At 40.7% G+C, this 12,692-nt stretch overlaps 1 protein-coding gene across 4 annotated transcripts in view; it reads left to right on the top strand.

Moving 5' to 3' along the window:
* Window positions 1–12,692, top strand: part of LAMA2 (laminin subunit alpha 2) — a 736,088-nt gene that overhangs the window by 401,385 nt on the left and 322,011 nt on the right. For all 4 annotated transcript variants that reach the window (XM_075597283.1, XM_075597284.1, XM_075597285.1 and 1 more), the window contains exon 19: window positions 12,328–12,539. In XM_075597283.1, the coding sequence (XP_075453398.1) occupies window positions 12,328–12,539 (212 nt within the window). The remainder of the gene's footprint in view (window positions 1–12,327; window positions 12,540–12,692) is intronic.

The following is a 12,692-nucleotide window of genomic DNA, read 5'->3' on the forward strand; positions in this document are numbered from 1 at the left end:
CCTGAGAGTGAACATGCAGGCATGCAGTCACCTGTCCTTACTCATCAGCCCCACTGCTCCTCTTCCTGTTGCTGTATTCTATTTCTGTCAACCTTTTCCTGTCTGCTTCAGCAGTCAGCATACCCCTGTAAAGCGGCTGGCTGTGATGTTAATGACTTTAGAAATCAATCACGTCAGAAGTATGGAGAGTTTCATTTTCCTAACTCAAGAGACACTAGGAAAAAAAAAACACCGCTGGGCAGCAAGCATGATTTCATATGTGTACCAAACCATTAGGCTAATGGCAGGTAATTCATCTAAATGACCAAGGCCAACAATTATATACTGTAGAACAAAATATATAAATGCGTTAAACAACTATTTAGAGGCCTATTCTAGTAGCCGTCATCACCCACTTATCGAGGCTTTTTAGCTGTTATCTGGCAAAAATGCCTACAGCACTTCAGAAAGCCTCGATAAGTGGGCGGCGAATGCATTTTTTTCGCCATTTTTGCTCTCGTCCAAAACACTTCGCAAAGTGAACAGCGATAAGCCACTTATCGGCAAGTTTTGAAACTCGTGCAATTCAAGTTAGCTTATTGAGGCTAATCGCGGCTCTAGAATGGCGATTTCCTCCCAAATTCCTCTCGCCAGAAAACGATAGCGTGAGGCTGGTGAGAGCTTCACAGGCGGCGGCGAGAGAGGACTTAGAAGAAAAAAAATGCTTTTTTTCTGCATCAGATTGATGCCGGAGCGGATACACATTTATACCTGCACCAGAGCCCCCCGGCATGAATCCGATGCATGAATTTTTTTTTTACAGGCAACTTCATTACCTTAGCAGCTAACCGCTAAGGCAATTAAGGGGGTTAACTACTGATGCCATGTTTATTGTGGGTAGCGGGTGTGGGTAAAGGTGGTATTTGGCCCTTGGTGGGTGCTTAGGCCTTATAGGGGTGTTGCAGGTAGGGATGCCAGGTGTCCGGTTTTGAACCGGACAGAACTGTATTTTGCTGCTGTGTCCGGTATAAAATGAAAGGTAATACACACATGTATGTGTCCGGTATTACCTCTCTCTGAATGCTGTGGGGGGGCGGTGGCTGTGAAAGGGTGGAGGGGGAGGCGGTGGCTGTGGAGGGGGCCGGCGACTGCGGAGAAGGGGGGGCAGTGGCTGCAGGGCGGCGGGGGGGGACAGTTGATGCGGGCAGTGGATGTGGGGGGGGGGGGCTGGCGCCCGGTCAGAGCAGTTGCGGTTAATAGCGCTAATGAAGTTGAACCCAACTAGCCGCTAAGGTAATGAAGCTGTTTTAATAATAATTTTAATACTAGTGAACATGAGCAGGGGGTCCCCATAGCAGAATCGTGTTAATTTCAGGGGACCCCCTGCTTCCTGAGATACAGGCCCTGGTATGGGGTGTCGGGATCTCCTATGCATTTCATTGTCTCGCGTCACGTGACCGGGACATTTAAATGCATAGGAGATACCAGCACCCCATACCGGGGCCTGTATCTTTGGAAGCAGGGGGTCCCCGAACCTGGATTCAATATGGTTCTGCTCCGGAGACCCCCTGCTCACGTACAGTTGTATTAAAACTGTTATTAAAACCCTGTGATCACTGGCGAGATATGCGCAGGTCAGATCGCACTACATCGCTGCAGGTAGACGAATAAGGCCTTTTGAGAGAGGTGAATATCATATCTCTGGCTCCTTGCCAGTTTTGTCATTTTGCTATAGCAGGTCTTCAGAACCTTTCTGATACCGTGATAACTACACTGACAAAACTGGCGGCGTAAGAGGCCCAGCAAGATGTTTTCTGAATGATACTACTGTACCATAGTGTATTTTAAGCCATACTGCTTTACTATACTCATCAAAATTTGCACTGACTTTGAAGGTCCCCATTTCCTTTATGACTTCAATGTTTGTACAATTCACCTAATTTTGCTGCCAGAGGCATAGGTGCAGATCCATAGGGCTCTGTTAAATTAGGGCAAATAACATGCCATTACCTAAATACAGTAGACAATTGATGTTATTTTCCCTGCGTTTTATAAGATAAGAACTTTGAAGCGGCATCTGTGCTCAAAAGGAGGACACCTTAGATAGCTGGGAGATATGCCAAGTGTATTTAAATGACACCCCACACCTCCTTAAAGATTTTCCCGCGCGCTGGGAACAGCTGAAACTTCACTTCTCACAGCCTCTCTCAGCCACTTCCGGGCTCGCGCCAAGCAGCGTACCTCATATGTAGTGGCGAGATGTAGTAGCTCTGTCCAAACTAATGACCCGGCAACCCGCACTAGGCACTCTCTAACAGGATAGCCCAACCTGCACAGCACATACAATGCAGCATAGGGGCAGTACCAAGGAGAAATAACAATGGAATGGCTCTACCACTACGCGTTTCGCTCACACGTGAGCTTCATCAGGTGGGGATGAGTAACATCTACATCTTCCTTTAAAAGAAGACCACTTCCAGGTGAGAGTGGAAGAAGATATATAGAGTCCTTGAGACCCTACTAAAATAGGTCTCTCTCTTTCCCCCCTCCCTTCTCCCTTTCTCTCTCTCCAGCAAAATACGGTGTCTAGATGAAGCTAACGCCAAATTTTAGGTATAATCGAAATAACGTCAGGTTAAATCTCTGCATTAACTTGAACAACCATTAGTGGATATGCGATGTTAGGGGGAACATCTCTTCTGCATATCACTGGCACTAATGGACAGAAAAAAAAAATAGGCAGACATTATTTGAGAAGCACTGGGTTAACGTTCTGTTATTTGCTTTAGTACATAGGCATTATAATGAACCTAACATTAATTTAGATTAACGTTAGGATAAACAGGCTAACAGAGTTTTGTGGATCTGCCCCATGGTGAGGTAACTTACCCAAGATCACAAAGAGAGTTGACATTGTGATTCAAACCTACTTAGAAGGCAGACAGATTACCATAATGCTACCACTTTACCTTAGTTAATTGCATGTTTTCAGACGTCTTAGTGAACATTGAGAATATCGCTCTTATATTATAAATAAGAAAGATCTATCTTTGAGTCTTTTTAATCTTCTTTGACATATTATAATGTGCGGTGGGGAATACTACTTACTACGGTATCTACTGTTTGATACTTAGGAGAGTACTTGGGCAGTACTCCTCATCCCTCCATGCACCAGGTATACTGTAGTTGTCTTTGAATCTTTTACAGCGTCTCTTTTGAGAAGTGAGTGCTGTGTGAACACCACTCTTTTTGGGGGGAACATTTTTGCTTCAATCCAAGTTTTCAACAAGTTTGCTTAACAGTAAAGGTCAATGGGCATTGCAAAGTCGATTAATTTGTATTACTTTTACTTTAAAAATTAAATTGACCTTACAAAAATGTTTAAAAAAGTCACGGGGCTACTTTAAAAAACAGTAACCAGCAAACAAAGATGAAGCAAATGTTTTATGGTCTGTATTCCTGGTGCCTGTGTTGCATTTTTGTTTTACCAATAAGTTTATTATTATCATTCCACCCACTGTAGATCTTCTGGATGTGTTACTCAAGCAGCCACTCTTTACTTAAAATATATCATGACACAGTATGTACCCCTTATATTTTATCTAGAAACAGTTTTTAAGAGGCGTGTGCAAACTCTGTGACGTGTGTGATCACTATTGCATTGCTTGTAGGTCTCCATGATCTAAGTTTGCTGCTATGCATAGACTATGCTTGTACTACACAGGGACAGATTTAACAGATGTATCCCAAACATTTCACACAACTGTGTACTGAATCCTATAGAGCAGTGGTTTTCAACCTTTTTTTAGTTCGGAAACCCCAGAATTCAATTGTTAAATTCTGGGGAACCCCAACCCTTGCCACCACCCTCCATCGGCCCCATCGCCCCCGTCTCTCCCCCCTCCCTTACACACACTCTCCCCCTCTCACTTACAGATACACACTCTCCTAATTACAGACATACACTCCCAATTATAGACACACTCCCACTTACACACACACACTTTCCCACTTACCAACACACACACTCCCACTTACACAAACACACACACATACTGTGATGGGAGGGGGTAACCAGGGTATATACAATAAAGGTAAAGCCCTCTGGTTACCCCTGAAACTGTGGGGTCCCTGGTAGCTCCATAAGCAAAGGACCAGGGATAATACATGTGGAAAATAAAGTGACCCCTGTTTTATTTTCTGTTTTCATGTTCCCTTAGCCCTAGAACTGTGAGATTTCTTGTATGTCAGTTTTAGGTGGGATATTTGTGTGGAAATGCAATTATTTTGTTTGCAGGAATTCGGGCCAAAGTTACCGGTAGTCATTTAATTCTCCACGGTGCACAGGCTACCCAGTGTCCCCCAGACTCCTGGATTTCGAGCACAAATATCCCCAATCCATTTCCCGTATAAGTATAAGGTTCCACAAAGTATATTCTTTATTAATGTGTACTTTATAATGTGTTTTACATTTAGTATAAGGCTTGATGCAGTTAGCCAGGGCATATGTTTAAGGTGCCAGCAAGTCCGTAGTTCAAAGATGAGACGGGATATTGAGAGATGTAGGGGTGTTAAGTGGACAGGGCAGGGCGGAGTACTGAGTCCGGAGAACAGAGACCCCCTGCGGGGAGGTCCCTCTGGTCTGCCAGACTCAGCGGAGCCTGCCCACTAGGTGGCAATGGGTTGACTGGGAGAAGCGGCAGAATATTGGCGCATTTCCCATTGGTCAATCTGTATGTCACACCTACAGGGCATCCCGAGCCGGCTCGAAACCTCCCTCCTCTGACGTCAGCCAACATACGAGTCCCTCTTTCTAGTGGCTGGCGGGGAGGAATTTCCACACTCTGATTGGTTGCTCCTCATTCATCCATGCTGAAGATAGCTTAGCAGATGGTATGTAAGGAGAAGCCAGATCAAGAGTACCCAACCTTCCTGTGACTTGAATCGATGAGCTAGGGCGGGCTTTTCAAAGTTGCTTTGTTCGAAATAGCAAAGCAACCGGCTTTGTTTTGAAGCTAGAAAAGCCTGCCTCGCTGAGACTGTCTTTTACGGCCAAGTTCTACAAATTGTTGTAGCGGTCGCAGTCAGGATTTCAAGCCAAAATCAGTTCCAGGAGATTCAGGACTAGGTCCCGGTCAGGATTTTCTGCTGGATTTCGGTCCAAGACGTCCGGAACAAGGTTCCGCTCAGGGTAAGCCCTCGCAAGTGGGCGCCCTGCACCTAGGAAAGGCTAGATCTCATACCCCAGGCCCAAGTAAGTGTGTATATTTCTATAGTCTGTGTTTCTGAGTGTTTTCGAGGTCTTTATCCAAATAAAAATACAACAAAATAGGAAGCGCTCTAACGAAATAAAGTCCAAACTTGAAAAAAGTAGATGTGGTGCAGCGTGAAGAGTCGAAATTGTTCCCAATTCCCAGCAGCAATAGATGTCCAAAATAATCAGCGCACCTCGTTTCATAGGAAGAAAAAGAAAAAGAGCACAATAGTGAAGCAAGTTCACAACACAATGCTTGTGTCTGTAAATGGTGAGATATGCACTTACATTTCAGTGCCTGTCTCAGGCATGTAATGGTATTTTTAAGCGTTCTCACCACCATGAAGTCATCACAATTTTCAATGAATTTCTTTTTCAAGATTTTGTTTTATGTAAAATATCAGGATTTCACACAACAAGTTTAAAACATGGGCAGTTCATGATGTTCCGCAACCTTCGGTGTCCGCGACAGTCACTTGCCGAACTGATCTGCGTTCTATGTCACTCCCGGTTCCTGGTGCTTCAGTGAAACTGGTCCTCCCGGCAATCCCGGCAGAGTCTACCTTGACGTGGTTTGCAGGCTTGAATCATATTTTGATCAAAAGATGCAACAAAATGACTCCTTTATCACACAGACTTAGGTTCTAAATGTAACCATGTCACTAGTACTGTATATTTTAGCTCAATTTAGTAGGAGCACAGGATCTGTTCTTTTGTTTGCAGTCACCCTGTAAAATATGCCACTCAATCAATGCAGAAATAAATACACATTACTTTTTACAGTGTGCACCAACAAAGAGGATTCCTGTTCTGCATGTGACAGTGGCAGTAATGTTGAGTTGTATCCTGCATAATTCCCAATATTCTTGTTTCTTACTTGTGATAATTAAGTATACTTCTTACACAAAAGTAGGTAGAGTTTGTGTCGCACCAAAAAGGCAAAAAACGAGGTAGAGAGGGTAACTCCAAAAATAGTTTATTTGATAATGAAAAAGGGGCAAAAACGGGCCAACATGTTTTGCGCTGCAAGCACTTTGTCACTTGTCACATAAAGCTTTCTTTTTGTTTTATCTATTCCTTGACAAAATGCATAAAACAATACGGCAAGAAAAATACAGTGGAACTACCCTTTTGTGGATATATAATATTGATAGGTTAAGCCAGGCCCACTGACAGGGGAGGGAGAGCCGGGACAAGTGACCCAAGCTTTGAGGCCAGCAATTCCGCTGCAAGGTGGGCCTGGCCAGAGATCAGGCCCAACTTCTCTGTCCAGCTGCCGGGTCTCTAGTTGCTGCTGCTGAGCCCTGGCTCTCTCCAGCTGCTGCCTGCGTCTTCCCATGCCAGGCCTCGCTCCCGCCGGTACGCACCGAAAGCTAAGCACACCTGGAAGTCGGGCCCAGATTCCGGAAGGAGAGACATGGAGGCCTGGCATGAGAAGAGGCAGGCAGCAGCTGGGGAGACCTGGGGCCTGGCGGGGGGGGGGGGGTGGTTACTGATAATTCTATCTGGGAAGGGGAGATAAGTGCTAATTGTATCTGGGGTATCTGTGCAAGGTGTAGTGGTGTCTGTATTGGGGGGTATTGTGTGTTCTGTCGAGGGTAACTATTGTGTTTGGGGGGTTGTGTGGGCAGTGTTGGGGAAGGGAATTGTGTGTTTGTGGCCAGGGTAGGAGGGGGAAATTAGTGGGAGAGTGAGAGGCGAGAGGGGGTGTAAGAGAGAGGAGGGAGTGTGAGAAGAGAGAAGAGAGAGGGGATGTAAGAAGGAAGGTGGGGGGGGGAGGCAAAACTCTAGTCCTGGGCCCCGGGAAATCTGACGGTGGCCATGGTTGAGGCAAGGTAGGTTCACAAAAAGAAGTACTGCGTTAATCCCACACTGATTCATTTTGAGATAACTGTTTCTACAGTTGGAAAGAAAAAGTTGTTAAGTATTCATCCTGAATACAGCAAAAACTCCCATAATTTTAATCTGATGGTCGTCTTTATGGTACTGTTTAATACCTTTATCAGGTGTTTAGCGACAGATACAAAATCTTGACCTCCTAACCTCCCAGAACTACATTACACTACTGGACTATGACTACATGTCATAACGTATTAAATACAGAAATCTGGAGTATGAGGTTTAGGGTTCATTATTATAATAAAGTATAACTGCCCGTATTGTCTTCATTTTCTAGGTGCAGTTTTATTTGGAGGTGTGCCAATGCTTAACAATTGTGTACATAATCTGCATATTGTCATCTGTTGGAATTAATTACTGTATATCCCTCAGATCCCTTGTGTTCCTTTCATTCATTTATGCCAATTTCTTTTGGTCTTTTTGTCCTCTGTTGGGACCTATTAGATACATATGGTATTTGTTGTGCATGAGTATAAACATTTTATGAGGTTTAATAAAATATATATAGATTACTTTTTATCATTCCCATTTATTAAAGTTTCGTAGTAATATATAGCATAATAATTTTGGATTCACTTGAACGTTTCTTTGACTTTCTTTGACAGCGTCACGCACATGATATATATTTTTATAATAAATACCTAAGAAATATATGGCAACTGCCAACTTTTGCTACAAGCTAAATATTACCAGTCAAGTGTAACAGAATGTGAGAAATTTCAGATAGCTAATCAAGACTTTAGCTTCTGGCAATAGTTGCCAGAGTCTTGCTGCAGAACAGCACATTAAAATTCTGCTGTCTGCTATAAAGTAGTTACTTCCTATATGAAAACCATTTCCACTAACATATATAACCTATTTTCTGAAGGTAAACACTGTGCATTATGTTTTGCACTGAAATCTTTGTCCCATTATATGTTTTTTATTTTGTAATAATGCACTGTATACAATGTGGAAAAACTACTTTTGTGTATTCAATTGTTAGTGTATTGTAATAAAAAATAGGTAGGTTCACACCAAACTGCCAATTAATGTCACCAACCGTGTGATGTCACCAACATTAATATTTACAGCATTTGTTTTCTCAGTTTCTCCAAACTACACATTCAACTATTAAATGTATTTGTATTTACAACTAGATATATTTTTAGTGGCGAACTGACATTTTAATGTTATTAAAATTGTAATTTTGTTGTACCCACGCATCTCATTTTTGTATGATTTGTTATTTATGGAATTAAAGCTGCAGTCCTTGTTAATCACCATTTTTTCCATATTTTTTTTTTTTATATATATATAATGAAAAGACTTGCCTTCTCAGGAGATTTTTTTTTTTCAATCGTTCTGGAGAATTGAGCAGTTTAAATATTAAGTGTGTGACTGTCTGGGGGTCAAAATAGAGGTCTCTCCAAAGCTTAGTGCAGCCTGAGATTTTTGTTCAAAGAGCAGACAATGCTCTGGGTGCAAGATACGAATTAAACTCAGATAGGCTTCTGGGAAGAATTACTCCTTTAAAACAACTCAATATAAATAAATAAAATTCTAATATCAGTACGAAATATATACTACTAATAATTTAATAAAGAAATCTGTATGTAGGTATTTAATCACAAAAGAAGATTCTGAGTAGATGATAAATGAGGTACTAGAAGAGATAAAAGGCAAAACAAATCTTATTAGTTACTATTTTTTTTAAGTTCACCTCTTATAAATGAGTTCTTTTTTAGATCCATCAAATTAAAGAATGCATTAATTCGGCATTCAATATTTACAATTTTTCCCCTTTCCTAGTTTTGTAAGTTGAGTTTTATTATCTCTGTTGTAGCTCACTAAAACGATTGCATGTTAAGGCTTTGTCCCCGCTGGCGCTGAGCTTGCTTATGCTTGGAAAGCTCTCCAAGCATGACCGCGGGTTGTCCTTTAAAATTTCGCAAGCGCTCGCGGTGGGGGTGGGGGGGACGATGCAGGGGAAGCTGAGCGCACTAGAAAGTATAAAAAAAAATTGTTAAGCTAAGTGCAGAGCGCCGGTGAGCGTGTGTGCACGCGCATATGCGTGCGCATTGCGTGAGCGGGGACTTGCATATATATTTATATGCAAGTCACCTCGCCAAGCGCCGCCCACTCAGCGAGTTCAGCGCTAGCGCGGGCGCAGCCTAAAGCAGCAGTCCAAGCTGCCATTTAAAATAAATAAATACCCTTTAATCTGTGCATCAATATAATCCACACACAATAATTAATTAGCTGAGTTGCCAATTGATCGGCAAATATTTGGCACGGGAGTTCACTAAATGGCTGTCAGTGAAGCAGAAGAGGACCAAAGATGCAAAGTTCTGTGGGGGAGATCATGTGACCAGGCAGTCACTAGATACAATTGGTGCACTGATAGAGAGAGGGCAGGAAACAAAAAGGAGTGTGCCAGAGCCTGTTTCAGAAGAGGAAGGAGATGTGACTTTGTAAATTGTTGCTATAGAAATAGAAACTGCTTGTTCCATTATAATACATACAAAATGTAATTTAGAGTTGTTTGTGTTTTTTTTAAATGCTACAAATATTTTCTTATAGTACAGAACTGATTTATTTAAAAAAAAAACATATGTACGATATTGCTTGGTCTGCAACTTTAAAAGATTTAAGATTTATGCAAAAAACGAATAAAGAATTGAATGGAGCTGCATATAGGACGCAACTTAAGGTTTACTCTTCTTTTGTTCACTGTGTTCTAATGTGTCCTTTTGACACATTGTGCATGGGACACAGAATAAAAATCCATAAGGGTACATAAGGTTATATAAAAATACATAAGGGTACATAAGGTTATATAAAAATACATAAGGGTACAATCCCTACATTTTACATACATGCTATTAACAGATCTACATTAAACATATCAATGTATTTAGCGTATCAAAATCCTTTTAGTATAACTGTCAAAATCCTAGTTTATCATCCAATAGATTCAAATGTTACCTTCTGTATTTAGTATCATGTACATTAACATATCTCTGAAGAACAAAACTAAGAAAAACATGGAGAGAGGGAGGGGAAAAATGTGCCCAGATGAGAGTCGAGCAGTTCTCCTTCTTTTTAACAGCAGAACTGAGGCTCAGGACCTAGTACCCGTTTTCATTCTACTTTTACATTTATTTCCAATTCTTTATTGTTGAACCTTATGAAGCTGACAAGATATTTAATGGATGCACCCCCCATGAATAGGGCTTCTGAAGTTTGGTGGCCTCACCAAATTAGTTACAGTGTATACAGCATATGATAGCCCGCATTGATTGTGAAGCAATAATCCTTGTAATTGCTCTACTTTTCGAAAAACAGAAACAAATAATAACACTTTAAACGCCCATCTGCATTATGTCTCTTCCTGAATGCCCAAAAATCAATTAATGTGCATTCAACTAGTGATACCACATGAACAGCACAAGTGAGATTTTGCTAAAAGAACCCCGCAAGTAATTTGGTACAGAATACAGAGTATTGGAAGTATTAACCAACGTCTCCCTTGTAAAACTGGGGCAAAACGGTTTCACCAGATTATTGCAGAGAAATAACACCTCACTGGACGTAATTTGCCCTGAGGCATAATCACAAAACAAATTATATGAAAAAACACGGCCAGTTTAGTTCAGGATAACACTACATTACCTTAAGAGATGATGAATGTGACAAAAGTGACTCCTTTTGAAAAAAAAAAACCACTTGTATGTAAATAGAGAGCTTAGAGAAGGTCCCTACAAATTGCACTCAAAGTACATATGGTAAATATAATAGGGTGATTCAATAATCACAGAATTCCTAGTATTCCCAGAATGAGGAGTATCAATATAGTATATACCTCATATGTACCACTAACAACGAATTTGACACATTGAAAATGCTACTGTATATCTCCCACTTTCTACGTTGAAAAATAATAAAGTTTAATTATCAAGACATCGACACAAGTGATAATTTATTCACAGTGATGGTTAAAAATCCCCATTAGTGAGGCCGCTAGCTACTACCACCCAGTAAGGTAAGTATTGTATCTAAACAGATTATGGTAGTAACACTATGTTCCCGGAACCAGCTATTAACATACTACTCAGAACTTTAAGATATTCTTGTCCTAAGGTTGAACCTAGTTATTCAGTCCAACCTTAGGACAAGTACGTTAATAGTTGGTTCTGGGTTTATAGCTGGTCCTTAGGAAAAGTACGTTAATAGCTGGTTCCGGGTATGTAGTGTTACTACCATAATCTGTTTAGATACAATACTTACCTTACTGGGTTGGTAGTAGCTAGCGGCCTCACTAATGTGGATTTTTAACCATCATTGTACAGTAAATAAATTATCACTTGCGTCGATGTCTTTATAATAAAACTTTATTATTTTTCAACGTAGAAAGTGGGAGATATAGCATTTTCCATATGACAAATTTGTTGTTAGTGGTACATATGAGGTATATAATGTATTGATACTCCTCATTCTAGGAATATTATGATTCCGTGATTATTGAATCACCCTATTATATTTACCATATGTACTTTGAGTGCAAATTGTAGGGACCTTCTGTAAGCTCTCTATCTTACATACAGTACAAATATTTTTTGTCTATATTGTTATATTCCTCTGCACCTTAATTTTTCTTTACTAACTCTAGAGCAGCTTTGGGTTTGAGCGGGTAGTCAACATTTTTGATATATCCTTTTGAAAATAGCCTATGTTATTTAAATCATCCCTAAATATAACATAACTCCCACCCAGACTTAGAAATAGGGCTTTTCAATATGACTCAAAAAAACGTTATTTTGTGCCGTTAACATTAACAGAACTTTGTGAGTATTATGCTGGCAACTCAATTGCATATCATTTCCCCTAACATCCATTCTGTATAATACTAGGCTTTTAACGTGATGTTCTGCAAACATAAAGTGAGCACAACTTTGCCATTAACATTACATTAACTGAGAATAGCGTTACTTTAAATGGAAAAAGTGGGTCTTTATTGGCTAACTGATGTATTCTGATGCAAACTTTCTGCATATTTCAGTCATCACTTGTTTGACAGAGCATGAGCTCTCTCTTCTACCCTTGTTCATTCATTATTCTATATATAACCAACTCACAGTATATTAGAAAAAACAATGTAAACTGCTTTACTGACTTTTAAATATTCCATGAATTAATCAGTCTTTTCTTCCCAGGTGCGCAGAAGGTTTCTTTGGACAACCACTAGTTCCAGGTGGATCATGCAAACCATGCAAGTGCAATGACAACCTTGATCTTTCGACCCCTGGCTGCTGTGACATCCAGACAGGAGCCTGTCGTATTTGTAAGCCCGGCACAACTGGCGAGTATTGCGATAAGTGTGCAAACGGATATTTTGGAGATGCTCTTGGGGCAAGGAATTGTCAACGTAAGTATTTACATACTTTTAAGACAAATGGCAGAACACACACACACATATATATAACGGAAATAGCCGTGTTAGTCCAGTTGCGATAGTGCAGAGTAAATTAGTTCTTCAGTATTAGGTGATACCTTTTTATTGGGACTAACAATTTATGTC

This window comes from Ascaphus truei, chromosome 4 (genome assembly GCF_040206685.1).
Source record: "Ascaphus truei isolate aAscTru1 chromosome 4, aAscTru1.hap1, whole genome shotgun sequence".
Lineage (NCBI taxonomy): Eukaryota > Metazoa > Chordata > Amphibia > Anura > Ascaphidae > Ascaphus > Ascaphus truei.